Source organism: Abramis brama (genome assembly GCF_963993115.1).
Source record: "Abramis brama genome assembly, chromosome: 13".
NCBI classification, from domain to species: domain Eukaryota; kingdom Metazoa; phylum Chordata; class Actinopteri; order Cypriniformes; family Leuciscidae; genus Abramis; species Abramis brama.
In genome coordinates, this window is record NC_139975.1 from 25,119,969 (window position 1) to 25,146,130 (window position 26,162).

Consider the following 26,162-nt stretch of genomic DNA (forward strand, 5'->3'; position numbering starts at 1 on the left):
TATTAGTGAGTACATTTTTCAAAATCCTGTTTAGTTATTACGGAACCCCTAAAGGGACATGGTGGTGGAAAAAAAATCGGGATGGGAGTAAAAAATGTTTTCCAAATCTTTTGCGTTCTCTTGCAAAGATATTTGTGTTCACAACAGGTTTTGCGAGAGAACGCAAAAGATTTGAAAAATATTTTTTTTCCCATCCCAAATTCTTCCCACCCCCATATCCCTTTAGTGGCTCCGTAAGTTACAGCTTTTTTAAAAAAAAATCCTATATTCCCAGTGTGGTCTCAGACTTTTCAGCACTGTATATATGTCTTGAATATATACCATTCAAAAAGTTGGAAACCATTATTTCAGTTTTTAGCAGTTGGAGGACAGCACTGTGTGTGTAGAATTAGTTCCTTATGTTGAAGAGTTTGACTTTTTGTTATTTAATGCCTGCTGTATGAACATCATTGCACTAAATGTCCAAATGCTTTTTGGGGCCACTGTAGTTTTGTCTCTGAAATCTGAATCCTGGGATTTTTTCCACTAAACAGGATGCACTGTAAAAAAATTTAACCGTGATTTTTACGGTAAAAAAACGGCAGCTGTGGTTGCCAGAACTTTACCATCAAAAATACGGTAGCAACCCGTTATTGGTTTTACAGACTTAACTTAAAATTTACAGTAATAAACCGTATTTTATTATCTGATATAATGTGAGTTTACCGTCCTATTGAAGTATTAATATCTGTTTTGTACCATAATACACTGATAACCACCAATCACAGCAGTGATGATAGTCACATGATCAATCAAAGCTCATCACAAGCAGCTCTTCCACAAGAAAGTTAATACTATAGAAGCTGCACAGTGTCATTCACACAAACATTAAACACCATCACGGTAACACACATGTAATCTTAAAAATGCAATAAACATTAATTTAACAACATTAAATGTAACATAAAACCCCAATGTACATAACTGATTAAAAAAAAAACGAAGAAAACTATGAAGAAACATAGTTATTTCAACAAAAATACATCAAATGTGAAGTGTCACACAGGGAATTGTGGGAATGTCAATTTACGGTTTTTCACTGTAAATTATACAATGAGTTGTTCTTTTTCACTTTCAAAAACAGTAAATTTAACGGTATTTTACAGTAAAATTACATTAAATGTACCATTAGATCTATCACAGTTATTTACCGTAAATAGTACGGAAACTTTCTGTTAACCAATTAACAGTTTTTCACTGTAGCATTTTTACCGTTAAAATTACGATAATTTTTTACAGTGTGAAAAGGGGAAAATCAAAGTGTCAGAGCTTCACCCCCTCAGAGGGCAGAAACAAGAGATGCAGGAGTGTCACGCCAGTGTACGTGCAAACAGGGTCTTCCACCTCACAGCAGAAACCCACTGAAGAAATGTGAGGTCCACATCACCACCACCACCATATATCACCACATATTCCACTACCTGTCTCTGGTGGACCGGGCTTTTTTGTCTTTCACATCCCAGATCTTTGGAGGAGATTTGCATTTGAGCTGAACCAGCCAGATACGTCTCATCTGAGATCCACGCACCTCTCATCCAGTAGATCATCAAAAGACATGCTCAGCACCTGCAGTATGTGAGCTTCAAGGTAGGTCAGTTTTAGAAAGGGTGATACTGTTCATGGAACATTCATGGAAATGATCTACATACTGTATACAGTACACTAGCGATCAAAAGTTTTGGGTCGTAAGATTTCTTTGTTTTTGAAAGAAGTCTCTCATGTTCATTTATTTGATAAAAAATACAGTAAAACAGTATTATTGTGAATATTATTACAATTTAAAAGAACTGTTTTCGCTTTTAATATATTTTAAAATGTCATTTATTCCTGTGATGCAAAGCTGAATTTTCATCATCATTACTCCAGTCTTCAGTGTCACATGATCCTTCAGAAATCATTCTAATATGATGATTTGATGCTCAAGAAACATTGTGTGTTTGTGTAATGCACAGTACAGTGTTGAAAAGTACATTTTTGTAAAGATCCATCTGATCTTGATGTCTAAAAAACAAAACAAAATGTCATGCATGTGCAGTATGTAGTTTTAAGAAAATAATTAAGAAAAAGATCAAAATTGTCATTTTAAAAATACCAAAAGATTTTAAAATATAAAAGATAAAAATTGTTTGTTTCCAGGTTGACAGCTGCACAGAATCTAAAGCAGCCTGAGACATTCTCTCACAGCTGGTGAACTGCACTGTTTAGACACTGGGTCTGATTTCCACAGCATGACCAAGCATCATGGACGTGTCTGAGGTACAACAGAAACTTGCTCACCCTTTCCGTGCGACATACCAGCTGAATATGACATCCAACATCTGTTTAAAACTTGTCGCTTGTTCAAAACTACTAGAATGTCTCAGCTGTCAAACTTCTGTACCATGTAATTTCACCCTCCACAAAATCCTGACAGTTTGAAACACCGCTGTATAACTAGTATTGAAAGTGACAAGTTGAAGCTCGTTGTGGCTTGCTTAGTCACAAAAGATTTAAAAACAAAGAAAGCTGTGCTTCTTTATTTAACCGTACAGCACTCAAAAGGTACCATCTTGATGGAGGAGATTCATCACAGATCAGTGTGATGGCTTCCAGATGGCTCTGTTGTTTGTGTCCTTATTTCTATTTACTGTCGTCATATTATACAACATCCAGAAAGATCTGGATGAGTCAGTGCCCTCACCTGGATGCTGAATTATCCTTCAAGCGTCATTTCACTCTGGCTAGCGTTCTCTGTTGAGGTCAGGGCCATTTAAGGAGGCAATGGATGAGGTTCTTCTCAAAACATTCTGATGAGGAAATAATCTACCGTACAAAAACAGACCTAATGTAAGCTCAGAGGTTGTAAATCAATGTTATATGCTTCTGTTAAAGCCATCTGTTTGCATTTGTTTAACATCTGAATTTGTGGTGCGAAAACTACATTACCCATGATGCTGTACAGAACAATCCACCAATCAGATAGTTGCGGCGAGCAAATTGTGCCAAAAGAGCTCTAAAGGAAACGCTCAGTTCATGAAGCACTGCGAATGATTTATTCAAGTTGAGTCTCGCTTTTTGCTTTAATACACTTTATATATATTGTTTCTATAAATTATCAAGTTTAAAAAAACTAAATTAATTGTTTTATATTTATTCATCCTTTTAAATTTTTAATGGATTGTCATTTGCAGTGCTTCATGGGATTGTAGTTCTTTCCCTCACTAAAGCCGTTCACAGTCTTCTGCCTTTTTGTCCGAATTTCAAATACTTTTTGCTTCAAATCAAAGTTTGTAATGTTGTGATTCACCTCGTAGCTGGCTGAATTGGTTCATGGCTTAAACACTTTAAAGGATACTTTTTTTTATTTATTCCCTATGGAAAAAATGAATGGAACAAATACTTCCAGAACAAATGGCACTGAAAAAGCGGGTGGGCACTAATGCACTCTATAATAAAACAAAGCCATTATTAGTAACACTGTCCAACAGTTACACCAGTGGATTAAATTCCAGAAAGAGGCTACATCTATTGGCCTAATTGAGTCAAACTGGTGGAAAAGGATGAACTTATTAGTTAATTACCACTTCAACTAACCAAAATTAGCTTGAAATATCTTTAAACACAAAAATGATGTTTGAACAAGGCCTCAAGTTGTTTTAAACCTGCATGGGTTTCTTTCTTCTGCTGAACACAAAAGAAGATATTTTGATGATATGGGTAACCAAACAGTTGATGGACCCCATTGACTAGTACCATAGTATGGATAAAAAAATACTATGGAAGTCAGTGGGGACTAGAAACTGTTTGGTTACCAAAATTCTTCAAAATATAATCTTCTGTGTTCAGCAAAAGAAAGAAACCCATGCAGGTTTGGAAAAACTTGAGGGTGAGGAAATTATGTCATAATATTCATTTTTGGGTGAACTATCCCTTTAAAGGCTCTAACCTTACTGAGGATTTGATGTTAGATAACTAGAAAAATAACAAAATCAACAATACATGAAACATGATTTTCACTGTACTGTATTGTTGTAGTTATTATTTTTGAAGCAATTTTTAAAACTAGTTTTAACAAACAGCATGTTTATGTATTAAATTTAAAGAATATAAGTTTTATGTTTATAGTTCATGACATGTTTGAAAATTAACCAGCATGCCTACAAAACAAATAGCACCATAGCGGGGGTGACCTCATGAAATAATGAAATAATGCTTCATGTAAAGGGTATGAGAAGCCAGAGGCACTGACTTTGCCTGTCTTGTCTGGTCTGTTCTCAGTCACACTTTGTCTCAGCACTGACGGTGGTGTTTTTGAATTCCAAGTCTCTGTCCTCTATAAAAATGGATGACACACCGGTTGATGACCCTTCCCTGAAGGTACTGGTCGCCAACAACAGTGACACGCTCAAGCTGCTGAAGATGAGTAGCTGTCCTCATGTATCTCATGCAGGTCAGTGCGTCACCATCTGAGTCATGGCAAAACTAATAGGTTAGGATTTAGACTGAATATGAACTTGGTTTCAAGTCCACAAGAAATCAAAATGGACCCGTTTTCTTTTTTAATACCCATTGCTCTTATTAATCTAATTCACTTACAGTACACACAAGCTAAAGCTAAGCTAAAATCATGTCATTGACAAGGCACACACTTTAAACTCACACTTGAATATCTGTTTTTTTTATTATATTATTATCATCCAAATTCATGGAGTTTGTGAAGATATGTGGCGGCCGCTTGAGCCAGCTGTCCATCATGGAGGAGGTGCTCATTGCTGACAACACGTTTATGTACAACATTGAGCAAATCCACAGCGAGGTCTCCTAACATTTTTGGTTTCCTGATATGATGCCCACATGTTAGATGCATTAAAGCATTTAGATATCCACTTTAGTCTACCTATGTGAACAGGCAGTCTGCATTTGGCAGCCATTAGACAGAACTGGGTAATTAAAATTTAGCATGGGAAACGGAACATCTGACTACACATCTGGATCATTAGTGTGGAAGTGCTGCTGTAGTAAAAACATGATTTGTGATTGGAGCTCAGAGATGGGATTTGAATACAAACACACAGTGCACACACACATGAAACCGGTGCTTTTTGTAAAATTCATTGGCCTTCTGGGACTTGTTAAATTGCTTGTGTTTTATGGCCTATCCTTTCTTCTATTGCCCAGAATACATTAAGCTAGTTAGGAAAAAAGGGAAGACTTTTCTTAATAGTTTATAAAAATGACAAATCCTAACAAGTAATTTGGTAACACTACATATTTTAAGGTTTAATTTGTTAACATTAGTTCAGTTAACATGAACTAATAAGCAATATTTCTACTACATTTACTAATCTTAGTTCTCAATCTTTGTTAATCTCAACATTTATGGTCAAATTTCTATTAGTTAATGCACTGTGAACTAACATGAATGTCAATGCATTACATGAGCTAACAATGAGAAATATGTTTTTCAGCATTCATTAACCTTTATTAATATTAGTTAATGATTTTCATTAACTAATATTAACAAAGGTTAATGATTGCTGTAAAAACATATTTCTCATTGTTAGCTCATGTAATGCAATAACTCAAATGTGACCTTATTGCAAAGTGACTTTTACAGAATAAGCAGGTTAATTTATTAATTATATTTCACTAAATTAAAAACAATAATTCTCTGGCAATAAATAACTTTACATAAAACTTATTTTATTTGTATACCATATATATAATAAATTCATTTTGTACTTGTGCAATGCAAATCTTTCAATGACAATTGAGTACAGAACATTCTGGCACCTATAAAACACTGTTGTTGTTTATTTTTAGATTTATAAACATTCAAAGTAAACTATGCATTTACACTGTCCTCGTGTTACTCTGATCATCGAAGTTATACTGTATAAAGTATCTCTTCTCATGGGACTTTGCATATCGAGACTTTGGTGTATAAATAGCAAACCAGTGCAACTGATGTCATTTAGCCTACTGTAATTCACAAAACAAGCTTTAGCTTTACTGCTTAAAAAAAAAAAAAAAACACATATTTTTGATAGTATGTAGAATACTCAATATTAATGTACATTTCAAAGGAAGGTCAATATTACAAACTGTGTTATTTTTTTGTTTGTATTTCTTTTGAACTTATTTGAGGTCTCTTTGTTTAAAGGGGAGGTCAGATAGGGTTGATGGTTGGATTTAACAACTTTGACTTTCCATAGATCAAACTATTAAAAAACATCCACAATTGAAATGCATAAAAAATAAAAATTGCATTTTTATAGTTTTATATTCCATTCACCTATTACAGAATCAAATAGCATCATTTAGAAGTCATTTTTCTATTTTGTTCATATTACAAACATGAATCATGATGTAATTCTCATAACAGATATAAAAACCCATACTTCTAAACATTGCTTCTTGAATTATATTAAAATGTTTACGTACATAATATTTCATTACAAACGGCATCATGCAATGTCATTACAAACGTACATTTACATATTACATACAGGTTTTTTATCAAATAACATTTTAAATGACCCTTTTCACACACACACACAAAGTGACATTTGTTTGTATATATTAAAAGTTTAAAAATCATATAAAAAATGTTTTATGTATAATTTAATTTAACAGTTAAATTTCAATTAAAGCTTGTTCACCCCATAGACTGTAAAAAATAGGTTCACCCGTAGTTCCTGCCTTTAAAGAAATCCTTCAGTAAGTGACATGAAACACTGTCACGTGGTTTTAATAAATGGATGATAGTATTCGCAGTTCGTCAAACTGCCACCAGAGAGCAGAAGCGGCCCGTCAGAAACATGTCTGTCATCATTACATAAAACCGCCCTGGGTTCTGCAAATAGAAGCAGCGATGGACTTTTTTTCCCCTGACGGTGGTGTATGTTACACACATGCTGGAAGGATGGGGAAAAGAGACACGCTCGCTCGGCTATGATCTGTCTGAGCGTGAGGTCATCACTGACCCCGTCATGAGTGAAGAACGTCAGCCAGACGTCAGCAGTGCAATTAAATATTCAAATGTCGGCGTAGGACTGTGTGATCTGCCTTAGTGTATTACACGCACACGCACACAGACATCATCAACAAGCCTTATGAGCCAATCAATTTATTAGGAATTAAGAAGAAGATCCAGCCTCCTTAATCTCACTGGTGCTTGTATTTCTGTCAGCATGCACAACAAGCTCTGAATAAATGAACCAAGATATTATGTAACATCTGCAAACCTCAATTATTACATGAGCAGCTCAAAGCGCAAATGCATACAAATGTGGTCCACATGACAACAAGAAGTTGGTTTCGCAGAAGGGAAAAGGCTCAGCTGCATCCACCGAACAGATTACTTTCACGCCGCTGAGAAATTATATGCATGTATTGATCAAGTGTGGACTGAGCCGCCCAGAAACAAGTGAAGATCATGCAAATGGTTTGTGAGAGCAAAGAGCACATTCAAAATTGAAAAGCCCAGCTTCATTCCTTGGAGTGCATGAGCACAGCAAAACCTGGCATCTAATGCCGCCGGAAGTTCCCTCTGCAGTGCATCCATGTGTGCAAAACATAAATATCTTTTCAGTTTTGGCAATTTTGTGTATTGAAGAATTCATGCTTTGCGGCATTGTCATTCTCTGTGCATGAGGGAGGGTGGCGTGCCGGACTGTGGTGTGTACTTTATGCACTGGGGCAGGGAGAGGAGCTGTGTTCCTGGGATCTGAGAGAAGGAGAAATGCACGTGTCTCGGAGACCACGCCACTCTCTGATCCGCTGCTCCCGATGGGAGGGGGGGAGCCGCTCGAGCTGCCGTGCGCTGAGGTGAGGGGAGGGTGCCAGAGTTCCCCTTAGGACATGCAAGGTGTACCTGAAAAAAAAAAATAGTAGTAAACAAGGGCCATGTTGAGAGAAAAGATGCATTTGCATTTGAAGTCCTGCATTCATTAGGGGTGTAATGATGCATCTATAAAAATCGGTGCATCAGTAAAATGATCAAATGTAATATGCTGCATTCACGCCATGTCGTAAATAAAGCTCTGTATGCTTTCGAATTGTTCTCGCGGTACTTTAATGTCATACAACGATTGGTCTGCGCAGCGCCGCTTCACACCTCTTAAAGACCCACTGAAGTGCATTGAAACGCGCAGCATTATTCAATGTGTTGACGTAATTTCTACTGAAACAGGAAGACAGGGCGGGACATTTCTAACAGCTCCTCCCCTTTTATAAAATAGCCAATAGCGTTTAGTTTATATCACATCTCGGCCAGAGCTGTTGAACTCAGTAAAGCCGCAGTTTCCACCTAATCTCCTCCATATCGCTTTAAAATATAGCATTATGTGCAGAATTCAAATGGGTCCGAGTCCGAAAACGTTCTTTGGTCTGCGCCGACTCATGATCCGCTCGGTGATGTCATGTCTCTGGACCGGAGCAGACTGTGTGTGCGCTACGGCGGTAGCCGTAACCAGAAAACCAGACTTCATTCGTTCATGTAAAGGGTGACCAAGTCCCGAAATTGGGAGCTTTGTCCCATATTTTAATTATGTCTGTATTATTTTATTTCTCCCCTGAAATTACAATACCACACAATAAGAAATGATGATTTAAAACGTTATCATCCAACGTGATGGCAAATAGGCTTTCCAACTAATGTAAATCAATATTTACATAGTGTATAGTAGTAAATTTATCTCACACACAAAATCACTTCTACTGTCCTGCAACTGAGCAATAATCAGATGGTCACCCTATTCATGTATGACATCTAAACAACGTCATTGATATGATGCTATTATACACATAATGGTAATGCTAAACTTTGGTTACCTTGGCAGTAAAGCGACAACAGTTGTTAAAATGCAGACGAGGTAAAACATGGGATCGGCCATTTGTTTGTGCATGATCCAGTAGGGGTTGGAGGGAGGGTTGCAGCTGGTACAGATGGCGCTGTAGGCCAGAGTCACGATGAAGTACACCAGCACACTGCCGATCATGATCACCCAGTGCACCACCGTCTGCAAGTCAAACACAAAGGGGTCATTTCATTAAAAATACTTTTTTATGCATGTTTTTACATAGAGAATAATTGAGACGCATGCTATAACCGTAAAAACCTCTAAAGTATTAAAAAAATATCATTAATTGAAAATAAGCTGCAAAAAAGATTGACTGTTTTTGGAATATTCAAATATTAACACACAATCAACTAATTTTATTATTATTCTAGTTAGAAGAACATACTTTTATTCTAGTTGTATACACTATCATTTATATGTTTGGGGTCTGTAAGATTTTTTAACGTGTTTGAAAGAAGTCTCGTATGCTTACCAAGACTGCATTTATTTAATAATAAAAAATAAAAAATACAGTAAAAAGACTAATATTGTGAAATATTATTACAATTCTAAATATTTTTTCTATATGAATATACACTGAACAAAATTATGAACGCAACACTTTTGTTTTTGCCCCCATTTTTCATGAGCTGAACTCAAAGATCTAAGAATTTTACTATGTACACAAAAGGCCTATTTCTCTCAAATATTGTTCACAAATCTGTCTAAATCTGTGTTAGTGAGCACTTCTCATTTGCCGAGATAATCCATCCACCTCACAGGTATGTGTCACGTTTTGGTTTTGTCATTGTCATTGTCATGTTTCTGTGTCTTGTCATTGGTTAATTGTCTGATCATTGTTCACAGGTGTCTCTTGTCTTGTCATTAGTCCTGTCTTATGCCCTCATGTTTGCCATGTGTCTTGATCAAGTATTGTTTCCTGTAGAACACTTTGTAAGTCTATGTTCATGTTCATGTTTTCATTTTGAGTTTTTCATGCCACGCCATGTTTTTGTTTCATGTTTGATCTTATTTGTAATAAACTGCACTTGGGTTCTCAATAAGCTTGCCTCCAGTGGATACCTTACAGAATACTTGACCGAATATGAACCCAGCAGTTGCCCTCCTTTGTCTTCGTCAAGACAACCGGGCCATCGAGGATTATGTGGCAGAGTTTTGTGAACTCTCTCACCTGTTGGACTTTAATGATGTGGCCCTCAAGGACATATTTAGGGTAGGTTTGAATGAGCCTGTTTGCTCCCAGCTGCCTGGGGGGAAAATTCATTGGTCTCTGGCACAATACATAGACTATGCCCTGTTATTGAGCGGTTCCTCATTTACTGTGGGTTTTGCAGAGGAGCCCCACAAACCCGCAGTATCTGCCAAGCCTGAGTCTCTTCACGTCATCCCTGCCAAGCCTGAGCTACTTCACGTCATGCCTGCCAAGCCTGAGCTACTTCACGTCATGCCTCCCAAGTCTGAGTCTCTTCACGTCATGTCTGCCAAGTCTGAGTCTCTCCACGTCATGCCTCCCAAGTCTGAGTCTCTTCACGTCATGTCTGCCAAGTCTGAGTCTCTCCACGTCATGCCTGCCAAGTCTGAGTCTCTCCACGTCATGCCTGCCAAGTTAGAGTCTCTTCACGTCAAGCCTGCCCAGCCAGAGACCGTTCACGTCAAGCCTGCCCAGCCAGAGACCGTTCACGTCAAGCCTGCCCAGCCAGAGACCGTTCACGTCAAGCCTGCCCAGCCAGAGACCGTTCACGTCAAACCTGCCCAGCCAGAGACTGTTCATGTCAAGCCTGCCCAGCCAGAGACTGTTCACGTCAAGCCTGCCCAGCCAGAGACTGTTCATGTCAAGCCTGCCCAGCCAGAGACTGTTCACGTCATGCCTGCTGTGCCTGTGTCTTCAGACAAGATGGCCGCCGTGCTTGACTCAGCTCTGGAAGATGCAGCGCTGCAGTGTTTTATGTTTAAAGGGATGGTTTGGAGTAATTTCAAACTACGCCCAGTTCCAGGAATGCACTAATATTTTGTTGGAAGTACCAGTTTGCAACAATTATTAGTTAATACTAAGTTGTCAACACTTAGGAAAAAATTAATAAAATAACTTTATTTAATAATAAGAAAACCAGTCAGTATCTGATGTGACCACCATTTGCCTCACGCAGTGCAACACATCTCCTTCGCATCGAGTTGATCAGGTTGTTGATTGTGGCCTGTGGAATGTTGGTCCACTCCTCTTCAATGGCTGTGCGAAGTTGCTGGATATTGGCAGGACCTGGAACACACTGTCATATAAGCCGATCCAGAGCATCCCAAACATGCTCAATGGGTGACATGTCCGGTGAGTATGCTGGCCATGGAAGAACTGGGATGTTTTCAGCTTCCAGGAATTGTGTACAGATGCTTGCAACATGGGAATGTGCATTATCATGCTGCAACATGAGGTGATGGTTGTGGATGAATGACACAACAGTGGGCTTCAGGATCTCGTCACGGTATCTCTGTACCATCAATAAAATGAACCTGTGTTCGTTGTCCATAACGTACTCCTGCCCATACCATAACCCCACCGCCACCATGGGCCAATCGATCCACAACGTTGACATTAGCAAACCACTCACCCACACGACGCCATACACGCTGTCTGCCATCTGCCCTGTACAGTGAAAACCGGAATTCATCCGTGAAGAGAACACCTCTCCACAGTGCCAGACACCATCGAATGTGAGCATTTGCCCACTCAAGTCGGTTACGACAACAAATTGCAGTCAGGTTGAGACCCCGATGAGGACGACGAGCATGCAAATGATTTTCCTTGAGACGGTTTCTGACAGTTTGTGCAGAAATTCTTTGGTTATGCAAACCGATTGTTGCAGCAGCTATCCGGTAGGCTGGTCTCAGACGATCTTGGAGGTGAAGATGCTGGATGTGGAGGTCCTGGGCTGGTGTGGTTACACGTGGTCTGCGGTTGTGAGGCCGGTTGGATGTACTGCCAAATTCTCTGAAACGCCTTTGGAGACAGCTTATTGTAGAGAAATGAACATTCATTTCACGGGTAACAGCTCTGGTGGACATTCCTGCAGTCAGCATGCCAATTGCACGCTCCCTCAAAACTTGCGACATCTGTGGCATTTTGCTGTGTGATAAAACTGCACATTTTAGAGTGGCCTTTTATTGTGGCCAGCCTAAGGCACACCTGTGCAATAATCATGCTGTCTAATCAGCATCTTGATATGCCACACCTGTGAGGTGGATGGATTATTTCGGCAAAGGAGAAGTGCTCACTAACACAGATTTAGACAGATTTGTGAACAATATTTGAGAGAAATAGGCCATTTGTGTACATAGAAAAATGCAGCTCATGAAAGCTCATGAAAAATGTGGGCAAAAACAAGTTTATAATTTTGTTCAGTGTATATTAAAATTAGTGTACATTATTCAGTGTCACATGATCCTTCAGAAATCATTCTAATATGATGATTTGATGCTCAAGAAATACTTCTTATTATTATCAATGTTGAAAATAGTTGCACTGCTTCATATTTTCATGGAAACTGTGACAGATTTTTTTCAGGATTTTTTGATGAATAGAAAGTTCAAAAGAACAACATTTACATATATAAATGTTATTACTGTCACTTTTGATCAATTTAATGTGTCCGTACATAAAGTCTCAATTTCTTAATAAATACTATTGACCCAAATCTTTTGAATGGTAGTTTATAACCAACAATAAGAGATGCAGACAAAGTAAACATGCTCTTACAAAAATGCTCTTACTCATTTCACACACAAAAAATGCTAGCCATTCATAACCAAGACCTAGTCTTAAAGGTACAGTAGCAAAACTATCACAAGCCGCGTTTCCATTACCCTACAAATTGCGCAAATTGAAATTGCGAATTGAAAATACGCCCAATGGAAACACGTCAATTTCACAAAAACTTCCATTTATCGCAAAAAAGTTTTTACGCTCACATGAGGTGGTTTTTCAGGCAATTTGAGAAAGAAATATTTCACAAAACTGCAATGGAAACAGTTTTTGCGCATTTACAGGTCACCTGACGTAGATGACGCGGTATGTTTGGACAGAATACGAGACAGAGTTCTTTATTAAATTCATATAAGACAAAAGAATTACAGGAATAATGGATTATAAACCTCAAATAAATGCCACAATCAAGACCTAGAAGCAGAAATGAGGGAGAAACACCCAGAAACACCTCATATGTGCCGCTCATAAGTATAATAAGGGTCGTTCCTTACCATTAATGCTTTGAAAACACACATACATCTCCTTCGATTAATAATAATGGCTAGTGCACTGGCTGGGATATAGTACATAAACCTACCAACGTCCATTGCCATGGTTTTTGGAATGATTTTACTTTTTGCGAGAGGAAAAAATTAAGTTTTAGTCGCATAACATCAGTTAATGGAAACGCCGTCATTTCGCAATAGTTTTTTGTCGACATTTAGAAAAAATCGCAAAAGTTTTGTGCAAATCTGTAATGGAAACGCTCCTACAGAGACCTTGACTAACACTATAATTTGGCACCAGGGAACAAAAGTGATCAAATAACTGAGACTTTTAAAAACATGATTTATCAGTGTTGTCATTCACAATCATTCTTTATTTAAAATGATAATCAGTAAAGAAAATGTTGCACCAATAGACATTAGCAAAGTTAGAAGCCATATTTAATTTAACACTTTTTTTATTTTCATTTATAGGATTTGAAGATCACATAATTTTCACTACTCGCAACAGTTTTTGTATACTGAAAGTTTATTTTTTTCTGAAAGGCATTTCATCTGCTAAACAATCTGATTGTTATTATAATACACTAAACGCACTGTATTCTATCCCTCACAGCCTTGTTTTCATTCCTGTCAAAGATTAAATATGGCGGTACCCTGACCACGCTCTATTCGAAGTGAATGTGAGATGATAGATGCCGTGTGATTGTGTTCTGCAGTGATGAATTGGAGCGTAAACTCACCCAGCTCTTGATCTCAATGGCCAGATGCAGGATGATGGTGAACAGAGAGACCGTGTTCATGGGAGTGCCGAACGAGAATATGCCGATGTCTGAACCGTTGTATGTCTTGAGAAAGTACAAGTAGTGATCAGATAACAAGTTACTCCAAACACATGATGCAGAAACAGACAAGAGACTGAACAGATGTTCTTACCCAGTATGGAATAAAAAAGCACACTAGACTCTGATAGAAAGCATCTAGAATTGCAATCCAAAACGTTGAACGTCTGTAGCCCTGTATCAAACGTTTAAATGTGTTACAAGACATGCAATGCTTTACCATGGTTAGATACTTGTAACTTGCTATGGTATTTGTTATTAAAATAATAGCTGAATGCATTTAGAAAATATAACTACAACTGCCATGGTTGAATTAAATTGATTCTGTAACACTGTAATTCATTTTTAATAATGAATTTTCAGTTACACTTTATTTCAATGGTCCACTTTAGACAGTCAACTAACTACAAGTAAATTTGTAACTACATGTCAACTAACTCTCTTTAGAGTATTAATAGACTGTAGTAGTTGACTGTTATGGTTAGGTGTTAGGGTTCGAGTTAGTTGACATGTAGTTGCAAAGTTATTTATAGTCAGTAGAATGTTTTTTGGGGGAGCATAGAAATAAAGTGTTACTGAATTTTCTAATAGAAATATCTTTTAACCCAATTACCCCAGACATGAGTTAAGGTAGTGATATAGTAATGATAGATTGTCATAAGTGACAGTGTGATTTCTCACCTCTGAGTGCTGTCCTCTCTTATACAGCTCGGGCAGGCTCAATAAAGTGGAGTCTGACACCTCTTTGTCCATTATCCCAAACATAATGGGAGGAGCCGAGGTGAAGAGCAGGTTGAAAAATATCATGAGCCAGTAGTCGATCATTGCTGTGGCAGAGAAGCCACAGTAGAACTGATACCAGAACAGTAGATTCACATACGCCTGCATGAGATAATACAGGTTAGTTAATTCAAGTTAGTTAAAGAAGTGTTAATGCTAATTACTTACATTTCATAAGTGTTTTTAACCCTTAAACGGGCAACGTGCAACACATACTCTTTAATCACTTGTAGGAGGCATGAGAGAGAATTTTTCGTCCAATTCTGTTATCATTATCATAGTTGAGTCTGTTTGGAGTATGTGGATCATGTGACTTGGTTCAAAGATTTTCTGTGCTGGTTTTGTCAGTTTGACCTAAAGCCATAGTGCTGAACATATTCTGACTTCTAGAATTCTAGAAAGTAGGCATATTTTTTGGGTCTCGTTCCAGGACCCCGGCCCTTAGGGAAGATCCCTATAGGCCCTCCTGGTCTTTGGGCCCCCTGTACAGTCCCCCCTTCTCAATCTATGTATTTTGAGTTGAAAAATGGTGCAAATGTTAATTTTCACATGTAAAACTGGTATTATTACGCTTAGTAGACTACATCTTTGCATTGTGCTTGTTTGTTAAAAAACTCAATCCCACAATGTTAGGGTTTGGCCAGGAAGTTGCTACTGTATAAGTTTGCTAAGGTGTTCTGAGAGTTTTTGGCACGTTGCTATGCTGTTGCTAGGTTGTTTTGGGTGGTTTCTAGGTTGTTGCTAGGTGGTTGCTTAATCGCTCAACTCAAACGCCACTCATTTCTTATACAAATGTAACAAAATTGGTTGCCATGGTGATAATTACCACATTCTTGTAGAAGAAATAGATGACCATGTTGGCCAGTCTTGAGTAGCACCAGTGTCCGTGAACCAGCAGCAGTCTTTGCAGGTGTTTAAAGCGAGTGATGGCAAAATCACTGGCCATGACGGCCTGCAAGACAAACACAGCACTTAAAGTCACCATGAAATCTAAACTGACAGTTCTTTTCTTATGGAATGTTTATTATAAATTATTTATTTGTTCGCATCATTATAGCGTTATTTTTAACTCTTTCCTATGGAAGCTTGTTACCGCCACAGAATAAAACATTTTAAAAGATAATTGCGACTTTTTATCTCACAATTGCGAGTTTACATCTCAGATATAAAGTCAGAATTGCGTGTTATAAAGTCCGAATTGCGAGATATAAAGTCCGAATTGCGTGAAATAAAGTCGCAATTGCGTGTTATAAAGTCAGAATTGCGAGATATAAAGTCAGAATTGCGTGAAATAAAGTCGCAATTGCGTCTTATAAAGTCAGAATTCTGACTTTTTTTCTCGCAATTGCGACTTTATATCACGCAATTCTGACTTTATATCTCGCAATTCTGACTTTATAACACGCAATTGGGAGATATAAAGTCAGAATTGCATGATATAAAGTCGCAATTGCGTGTTATAAAGTCAGAATTGTGAGATATAAACTATTCTGAGGTAAAAAAAAATAGATTTTCCCCTTAGAATTGGACTTTATATCTCACAATTGTGAGAAAAGATGTCAGAATTGCGAGATATAAACTCGCAATTATGTGTTATAAAGTCAGAATTGCGAGATATAAAGTCGCAATTGCAAGAAAAAAAGTCCGAATTCTGACTTTATAACACGCAATTGCGACTTTATATCTCGGAATTCTGACTTTATAACACGCAATTGTGACTTTATTTCACGCAATTCTGACTTTATATCTCGCAATTCCGACTTTATTTCACGCATTTCTGACTTTGTATCTCGCAATTCTGAGAAATAAAGTCAGAATTGCGAGATGTTAACTCGCAATTGTGAGATAAAAAGTCGCAATTATCATTTAATTTTTTTTATTTTGTGGCGGAAACAAGCTTCCATACTTTCCCACTAGCGTTTAAAAAAAAAAAATTGCCAGCTACCACCAGCATTTTTAATAATTTTCATAAAACTTTCATGGCCCGAATATCTGAGCATGCAATATATCAAAAGAAAGAACAGAGCCTCTCCTTTTAAACAACAATGGCAATAAAAAAACCTGTTTTATCATAACTAACCTGTTTTATTCTAACTAACTGTGCATTCTTTTTTATCAACACTTGAATGTGGGTTTTATGAAACTGTAGCCGAAGTTGCCCGCACACTGAAAAAAATGTAATCAGATAAAAAAAGGTCTATCAAAAAGGTATCTTTAATTTAAGTAACGATGAAGGATGGAGCAAGATTTGCTTTTTAAACTTTAATGTTAAATCATTCATTCACGTTAGTGCTTGGCTAATGTATGTGCTGTTATTGATACAGTTAATGATACAGTTCCCGCAATAAATTAGAAATATACACATTGGTTTGTTGATGGATATAATCATATAGGAGGCGGGAACCGGCGAACATTCAAGAACTTTAATACCAAAACAAAACAAATACAAAACGAAAAGTAAAGACAGCAGCCCCTCACGGACGACTGTTGTCACAATAAAACAAAACACAACACAAGTTCAGGCCTGTCCTCTCTCGCTCTTCACTGTCGTCGCTCTTCTACTTTCTGTCGACTTTCTTCTAGAGTTGTGACTTTACTTGACTTGACTTGACTGACTGTACAGTGTGTACAATCTCTGAGGACTGAGGAAGCCTCTGGAGCTGAAGTTCAGTTATGGTAATGGACGATTAGCTTCTGAAACACGCTGTAAGCAGTAGACCAATCACAACAGACTGGGCAATCTGGCCAATCAGAACAGTGTAAGCTCACGGAAAGGAGGGATTTAGAGAGACCGAATCATCCAACGAGCCATTTGAGAATCATTGAAAAATGAAAAAAATGTACGTGTTTTTTGACTTTTGATGCTTCCAAAACAAAATTAGGAACCTTTAGAATAGCATAATGGGGGCGCTTTAAAAATATCAACGTGCCCCTGCCTCATTTCCCAATGGACAAAATCAAATCTAGCCCTACATTTTTTTTTTTTTTTTTCGTTCAGGAAGCTGTTTCACTCAGATATTTGTCACAATAGGAAAGAAACATCGATTACAATGGAGACTTAAAACACACCTGATCCAGTCAATCAGAAAATCCCTCTTTAAAAATGAAGGTCTTATTGATTGATACATTTCAGTGCCTTAACTTCACCAGGGAGTTTGTTACAAAACACAAAATCACAAACCTGCATTCCCTCTTGTCCAGAAACCCCAATGCCAACATCTGCAGCTTGAATCATGTTCACATCATTGGCGCCGTCACCTAATCGCCACAAATCATAATGTATCACAACAGAAAACCAATGTACTTCACAAACCTGCACAAAAGTAATCTTATAAATGATTTCAGAAACCCTTCCACCTCAAATCAAAGGTTTCATTACCTATAGCAAGGGTCATGACCCTCAGTTTCTGCCGTATGAGTTTGACCACACTGCTCTTCTGCAGCGGCGTCACTCGACAGCAAAGCACCGCACGGCAGTGTTTGCAAAGCTCCACAAACTGCTCCACCAGGTCGTCTGACATGGCCATGCTCAGAGTCGGCCCATCTATCACCAGCCCGATACTGTGCTCCATCAGCGTAAACGCAGAGTTATTACCCCTGAACTGGACTTCCGCTCCGGGTGACAGGGAACTCCGTCGCAACTCTCCCAGTGTGTCCTCTAACCTCATTTTACACACAGACTGCAATATATAACAAGGATTGTGTTAGTATTAACTAAAAAAACATAAACTACATTCACATTATTTATTGCAGTGGAAAATGGATGCGTTTGCAATACACTTTAACCTGATGATGTATATGATGTGTATTCAGTGTACACTCCCGTTCAAAAGTTTGGGGTGTGTAAGATTTTTATGTTTTTGAAAGAAGTCTCTTATGCTCAACAATGCTGAAACATACAGTAAAAACATTAATCGTGTGAAATATTATTACAATTTAAATGAACTGTTTTCTATGGAAGCTTGTTTCTGCCACAGAAAAAAAAAAACAGTAATTGCAACTTTTTTTCTCACAATTCTGACTTTTTTTTTTCTCAGAATTGCGTGATATAAACCCGCAATTTTGAGTTATAAAGTCAGAATTGTGAGATATAAAGTTGCAATTCTGAGAAAAAAGTCAGTCTTTTTCCCCCATCAGAATTGGACTTTATAACTTGCATTTATAATTCTGAAAAAAGAAGTTGGAATTGTGAGTTATAAAGTCATAATTGCAAAATATAAACTTGTAACCGCGAGAAAAAAAGTCATAGCGAGTTTATATCTCACAATTCTGACTTTATAACTCGCAATGCAAGTTTAGGCCTAAGTCTCGCAATTTTGAGAAAAAAGTCGCAGTTTTCTTTTAAAGGGGTCATCGGATGCAAAATTGACTTTTATATGGTGTTTGCATATAAATGTGTCTTTGCACCACCACCATACAATGAAAAAAATCCATTCACTCCTTTTTTTTAATCCTCAAAAAGCCTAAACACTCTCAAAAATCAAGCCGTTTGGATTTTCTGAGCAATATGATGTCATATTGCTAATGCTCCGCCCACGACCGCTAACGGACTGTCCTGTATTAGCATATTTCCCTTATTAGCATATTTCCGCCCTCATCCATGTGTATACTGTCCACCAAGGCAGCACTTTATGTGTCTTGTGTGACACCCCCACAGAAGAGGGGGGGGGGGGAGCAGTTGCTCATTATCATTTAAAGAGACACACACCGAAACGGGTCGCTGTGAACACAGCTGTTTTTGAGGAGGTAAAAAGGGTGTTGTTTTACACAACCATTGAGGAATTTTAACCAAAGTATGTTTCAAAATTTTAATCATCCCAACTTATGGAAAATGGGCATCCGATGTCCCCTTTAAATTGTTTTATTCCATGTTTTATAAACAAGCTTCCATGTCAAAGCTGTATTTTCAGCATCATTACTCCAGTCACATGATCCTTCAGAAATCATTCTAATATGCTGATTTGCTGCTCAAGAAACATTTCTGATTATTATCAATGTTGAGTTCATATGCTTCATCTTTTAGTGAAAAGCGTATTTTTTTAGGAGTCCTTGATGAATAGGCAGTTCAACAGCATTTATTTGAAATGAAAATCGTTTGTAACATTAGACATGTTTTACTGTCCATTTTAATCAATTTAATGCATCCTTACTAAATAAAAGTATTCATTTATTTTGTTTAATTCACACTGACCCCAAACTTTTGAATGGTAGGGTACTTTACTATTGTATTGTATCCTTTTTACATCCATTTTTAGTCTATAAATGAAATAACATTTTAGACAAGCCAAAAATATGACAGATGTTCTAAGCCAATGAGCTTTAAGCTGTGATGTTAGTAATTCATTTCTCATCATGCCTTCGGTTTGCTGTGAAGATCAACTGCAGCATCTGGCTCTGAAAACTGCATCTGTCTTGTTATCACATGCACTGTGGAACACGCTAGCATGATGTCACATCAAGTTGGGCAGCATTGCAAATCTTATCTTAAATGAGATTACGTGAATTGATAGGCTATCTTGCAATGGCAGTATAACCTAATTAATATTCATGAGTTGTGACATCACAATGTCATGAGGCACCCCATACTTCACTGCTATATGTTCTAACGTGACTGGTTTGAGAATATATCTAGGTTAAGGTTATGTCAAAATTAAATTTCAGTTGCGGCCCATTTCACTGTTACATAAATGGCTTATGAGTCTATCATTTTCCACACAGATTTCTATTTGGGGAATAAACTAATATACAAGATGATGACAAATAAATATTGTACCTTAAAAAAAAATACTACTTGGACAACAGAAAGAGAAGGTTTTAGATGCATAAGATGAGGGATTTCATAAAATGTGTGTGAAACAATATGTGAAAGTCTTCAGTAAGGGATTTAATGTTGAAATGAAACTAGAACGGTTTCCTGCCCTCCTCAGAAGTGTGAAAATGGGATTACAGAGCAGCAATATGAGCCATTCAGAATGGTGAATGCACTTTTTCTCAGCTCTCTTAAACACAGACTCAGGCAGACATGAAATGAAAAACAGCATATCTGACAAATTATTGCAAGCGCATTTATGTGTTTGAACACGCTGTGTAGAACTTCACTCTTGAGGGGATGAAACTGTGTAACACTGAAGCCTCTGTTGTCCCAGATAAACCAATTAACCCTTTTCCTTTTGTGCGGGTTCAGTGTTTTAAATCCCAAACACATGAAAAACCATCAACATGCTCATATTGAGATATGGTTGATCCTTTTGAAAAGACTTGATTTAAGTATGTTAATGCGATGTTGAGCATAATTTTTTTGATGAAGCTGGTTGACTAATGGAGGCCAAATCATTGGAAGGAGTGTCTGGTCTGCTCAGTTATAAAAGCATTAGTTAGTTGGCACCGAATGGCACAGTGTCAGATCAACTACCTTCCTGTTTGTGCTGAAGGTGAACACCAGGTCTTCATGGTCTAGCAGCTTGCAGGAGTATGCAATGTTGATAGCCGTCTCAGGTTTGTCCCCTGTCAGCACCCACACCTGCATGCCAGCCCGTCTCAGAGCCTGAATGGTTTCTGGGACACTTTCTTGGAGACGGTCCTCAATGCCGGTGGCCCCTGTGGGGATAAGAGTTAAACGAATTAAAGGGTTAGTTCACACAAAAATGACAATTCTGTCATCATTTACTCACCCTCATGCCGTTCCAAACCGGTATGAGTTTCGTTCATCTTCGGAACACAAATCAAGATGAAATTCTTTTTGATGAAATCTGAGAGCTTTCTGTCCCTCCATTGACAGGTACGCAACCACCACTTTAATGCTTCAAAAAGTTCATTAAGAGATCGTAAAATTAATCCATACGAATCGAGCGGTTAGTCCAAAAGAGACACGGGGCCCTATCTTGCACCCAGCGCAATTGACTTTGTACACCGACGCATGTTTCATTCCTATTTTGCACCCGCGCAAAGCGCGCTTTTCCCTCCACAAAAGCACGTCGCTAAACTAGGGAATTAACTTGCGCTCCCTGGGCGGTTCAGCGCAAAAAAGGAGGCGTGTCCCGGCGCAAACAATCCCTGGTGCTATTTTACTGTTCCATAAAACAATTGCGCCACTGGCCAGAAAAAACCTAGTCTAAAGTCAGTGGCGCGTTGCGCGGTGTTCATTATGCTATTTTAAGGGCGCATGCTTGACCATAATGTATAGCGTGCACAACGCGCATACACTTTGATTCTCTATTCTACACAAAAGCAGCAGTTTTCATTTTTGCAAATCATATTATTACAAACGATAGATTTGCACCTGGCAAATCTATCGTTTGCACCTGGCAAATCCGCCGTTATAATAGCAATACGCCAAGGAAAAAGCGCGTCTGCTCTTAAAGGGAATGTGAGATGTCGCTCTGATTGGTTTATTTCACGTTACACCCAAACCACACCTATGAATAATGAAGCTACTTCAGACCAACCCCTTTTAGATTTGCGCCGGGCGCAAGAGCCATTTATCCCGCCGGGAAAATAGCAACAGCGCCGAGACCCGCCCACAAAGTTACTTGCGCTTTGCGCTTTGACACTTGCGTTTCAGATCGTTAAAATAGGGCCCACGATCTCTTTATATGATGAACAGATTTAATTTAGGCTTTTCACATATAATTCACATAAACATTGAGCGAACATACACAGAAGCTCAAACAAACCTGCTTGACGTGCGAGAACAGAAACTCAAACATGCTCCATAACACACGAGAATGAATCCTATTGGTTCTTGCTGAAGCTCAAATGTGCTGCGTAACATGAGAATGAACCTCACTGGTTCTTGCTGAAGCTTAAACGTGCCGCGTAACACGAGAATGAACCTCATTGGTTCTTGAAGAAGCTCAAATGCGCTGCGTAACACTGGAATGGAGCTCATTGGTTCTTGAAGAAGCTCAAATGCGCTGCGTAACACTGGAATGGAGCTCATTGGTTCTTGCATATCAAATAAACATGATTGAGCTTCCGTTTACCACAACTGATGTGTGAGTTGATCAATGTTTATATGTGAATAAAAGCCTAATTTCAATCTGTTCATCAAATTAAGCGATCGCGTCTCTTTAGAAAATTATGACTAAAACGATTCATATGAATTTGTTTTACAATCTCTTCATGAACTTTTTGAAGTGGTAGTTGCGTAACTGCCAATGGATGGACAGAAATCACTCCGATTTCATCAAAAAGATCTACATTTGTGTTTCGAAGATGAACGAAAGTCTTACAGGTTTGAAACAACATGAGGGTGAGTAATTAATGACAGAATTTTAATTTTGGGGTGAACTATCCCTTACAAAATGTATTTCATGTCACAAAACTGTCAATGCTTTAACGTGTTTTCAAAGACACTGTGACACTGAATGTTATTTGGAAGTTTAGGATGACACTCATTAGTAGTACTTGACTGTACCCAGCAGAGTGAAGTTGTTCTCTATGTAGGTTGCAGTGTCCATAAGACGCTCTTCTTTCTCATCAATGGCTGACAATGCCTCCTGTCTGATAGCAAACCAGGCCTTGAACTCCTTTTCACTGATAACCTTCAGAGAAAAACACAGAGCTTTTCATGAGCAAGACTGTTAAACTGTTTTCAGATAGATTTAGCCTTACTACATTCTGCAAAACTTCTACCTTTTTGGCAAAGCACAGCGTTCGTAATCCATCCCTGGCGTACATGTCAAGGTCTTTTTGAGTTTTTACAGCAATTTGCTTCGCCACATTATCCACTTGTGACATGTCTGTGGAAAACAAACAACACACTTACATTCAAATCTGCCACATTGACTACATTTCAATTACAACATATTTCAATGCTGGAGGATTTTCATGAATAAAAATGTAGCCTGTACTTCACTATCATAATATCATATGAGACTTGGAATATAGTGCACAAGCCATATGGAACATTATTATCATGTGGTTTTTGGAGATTGTCATTCATCAGCATCTTTTAATTTTTTCTCTATTTGCGTTCCATGAATAAAAAGTAAATTTTAAGAGTTTAACTAAATGATAATATATATCTATAATTAAGCTATTTCCTTTATTCAACATAAAAATACAAAAGATGAAAGAAAAAAATGTAATGATGCTGAAAATTCAGCTTTGTCTCAGAAATAAATGACATTTTAAAAGAAAAGAGCTATTTTAAATTGTAATAATAATTCACAATATTACACAGTATTTCACAATAAATGTAGCCTTAATGGCCCCAAACTTTTAAATGATGTATGTTGGTTCATTTTTTGATCAGGAATGGCCCAACCTAAATGATTCTGACTCAGTCTTTCATGCTCACCTGAGAAAACGTTCCCCAGTCTCTCCATGATGGCTGAATCAGCTCCTTTAGTATACATGATGATTTCATTGGTGTGTGGGTGTCGTACTATTATGGACATCCTCCTCCGGGTCGAGTCGAAGGTCAGGACGTCCAACACCTCAAACTTCAGCAGCGTATCATCAGGCAGCTTGACGGTCACGTAATAAGGAGTGCGTTCCACCATGGTGAACCCATAAGCCTTTGCTGCATGTATCAGAGCGGCCTCATCTGGGCTGTGGGCCTCATAACACACCTCCTCTGTTCCAGACAGACTGCGTTTAACCTCACTTTCACTTGAAATGACCTTCTGCCCTGTGGTTGAGTCTGAGACATCAGAGCTGTGAAACATGTCAGGCTCGTCTTCATCTTTGGCGAAAGGATCTGCGAGTGTCTCCCCGCCTCTCTTGAAAAACTTCATGGAGCTGAAAACGTTCCTCAGAGAACCATTTCTGAACCACTTTCCCATAATATGAAATGATCCACCGGAGTATGCAGAGTTACTGCGCCCTTTGACCTGGAAAAGTACATACATTTATTTGCTTGATATATGCTGTATACTAGAATACTGCTGACTGCATTATTACAGCATTATAACTGCCTTATTGCTGCATTATTAATTTGTTTTTAAAAGAGCATGTAAGACCTTGCCAAGTTGCATGTCAATTTAGTGAGTAGAGTTATCACATATCTCTAAATACGGCTATTTTTATTTCAAGTGTGCTTAATTAAGTCTTTTTCAAAGTCTGTTCAAATGATGAAGCAAGGAAGAAGTTAAAAAACTATGGCTAATGTTATTTCACAAGTGCATTGCACTGTGGTACACAGTATCCATGCAGTGCATTGGGATCTATTGTACACTACACTTTTATACAAATGCAGTAGCTATTTCTCTTTCTGTGCTTAGTATACATGTTACAGAAATAGCATGCATAGTATGATAGCATGCTTTCTGAACACAGCCTTATTCTTTCTTAACAATGCATGTGCAAATTGGATGTGCAGTGAAATATTAGATCAGCGTTCAAAAGTTTGTGATCAGTACGATTTTTTAAAAAGAAATTACTACTTTTATTGACCAAGGATGCATTAAATTGACCGAAAGTACATTAAATACATTTATAATGTAACAAAATATTTATATTTCAAATAAATGCTGTTCTTTTAATGCTCTTAATAATGCTCTTCATTACCATATTAGAATGATTTCTGAAGGATCATGTAACACTTAATCTGAAGTAATGATGCTGAAAATTCAGCTTTGCATCACAGGAATAAATTACATTTAATATATTAACATAGAAAAGTTATTTTAAATTGAAATAAAATTTCACAATATTATTTTCGATCAAATAAATGCTAAAAATTGTACTAACCCCGAATGGTAGTGTACATATTGATTATTTGTAAAATTACAAATCGATTTTCTGCCAATATAGCTGTAGAAGAAGTATTTATTTGCACTATATAAGTCACGGTTATTTTAAATCAATGGTAAAAACCCATTTCTGAAATGAATCAGTTAAATCAGATTTTCTGTATAACTGTGTTCTGCTAATTATGATAAAACTGAAATACATTGCAAATATTGAAACGCTCTAATAATCTAGTTCTTCAGGTACTGTGGATCTGCATACACTGTGACTGCCTCTTAAGTTGTGATGGACCCAGGGTGATACAATCATGCTCCATTGGTAATCAACTTAATTAACGTTGACCCAATGTCTTTGAACGTCTCAGTGCTACAGGTCTGAGGCCAAATATAATTTCTTCCCTGGACAAAGTGCTTTGCTCGGGGTCCTCAAGTGCAATTTGGAAAATTAGCACTGACCAGCAGTGAAGGATACTCAGCTACACTAAACTTCTCTATCAGACTCAACTCATTACAGACGTGTGGGGTGGACTTGGGGGACGCCGTCCGTCCAACTGATGAAAAATCGAATTGCCTCCACCAAGTGAGCCATTGGTGCTTGCTTGAGAATTAAAATGTAGTAATTATAAAACATACCACTGGGCTGCGAAGCACTAGCCAAAGAAGTATTAGTCATGCAGGGGCAGTAATAAAATATCTCTGGGCAACACAGGTACTAATTTACA

The 26,162-nt window shown here is 37.8% G+C and overlaps 1 protein-coding gene across 1 annotated transcript in view; it reads right to left on the bottom strand.

Moving 5' to 3' along the window:
- Positions 1-5,707: 5,707 nt before the first annotated feature.
- The window catches only part of atp10b (ATPase phospholipid transporting 10B), a gene marked incomplete at its 5' end in the record, with an annotated part of 44,845 nt that continues 24,390 nt past the window's right edge, over positions 5,708-26,162 (bottom strand). Inside the window, 12 exons of the mRNA XM_084133851.1 lie at positions 5,708-7,894; positions 8,854-9,041; positions 13,868-13,972; positions 14,061-14,141; positions 14,648-14,848; positions 15,573-15,698; positions 17,928-18,004; positions 18,126-18,426; positions 21,159-21,343; positions 23,163-23,289; positions 23,381-23,487; positions 24,048-24,582. Of these exons, the coding sequence (XP_083989977.1) occupies positions 7,708-7,894; positions 8,854-9,041; positions 13,868-13,972; positions 14,061-14,141; positions 14,648-14,848; positions 15,573-15,698; positions 17,928-18,004; positions 18,126-18,426; positions 21,159-21,343; positions 23,163-23,289; positions 23,381-23,487; positions 24,048-24,582 (2,220 nt within the window). The 3' untranslated portion in view covers positions 5,708-7,707. The remainder of the gene's footprint in view (positions 7,895-8,853; positions 9,042-13,867; positions 13,973-14,060; positions 14,142-14,647; positions 14,849-15,572; positions 15,699-17,927; positions 18,005-18,125; positions 18,427-21,158; positions 21,344-23,162; positions 23,290-23,380; positions 23,488-24,047; positions 24,583-26,162) is intronic.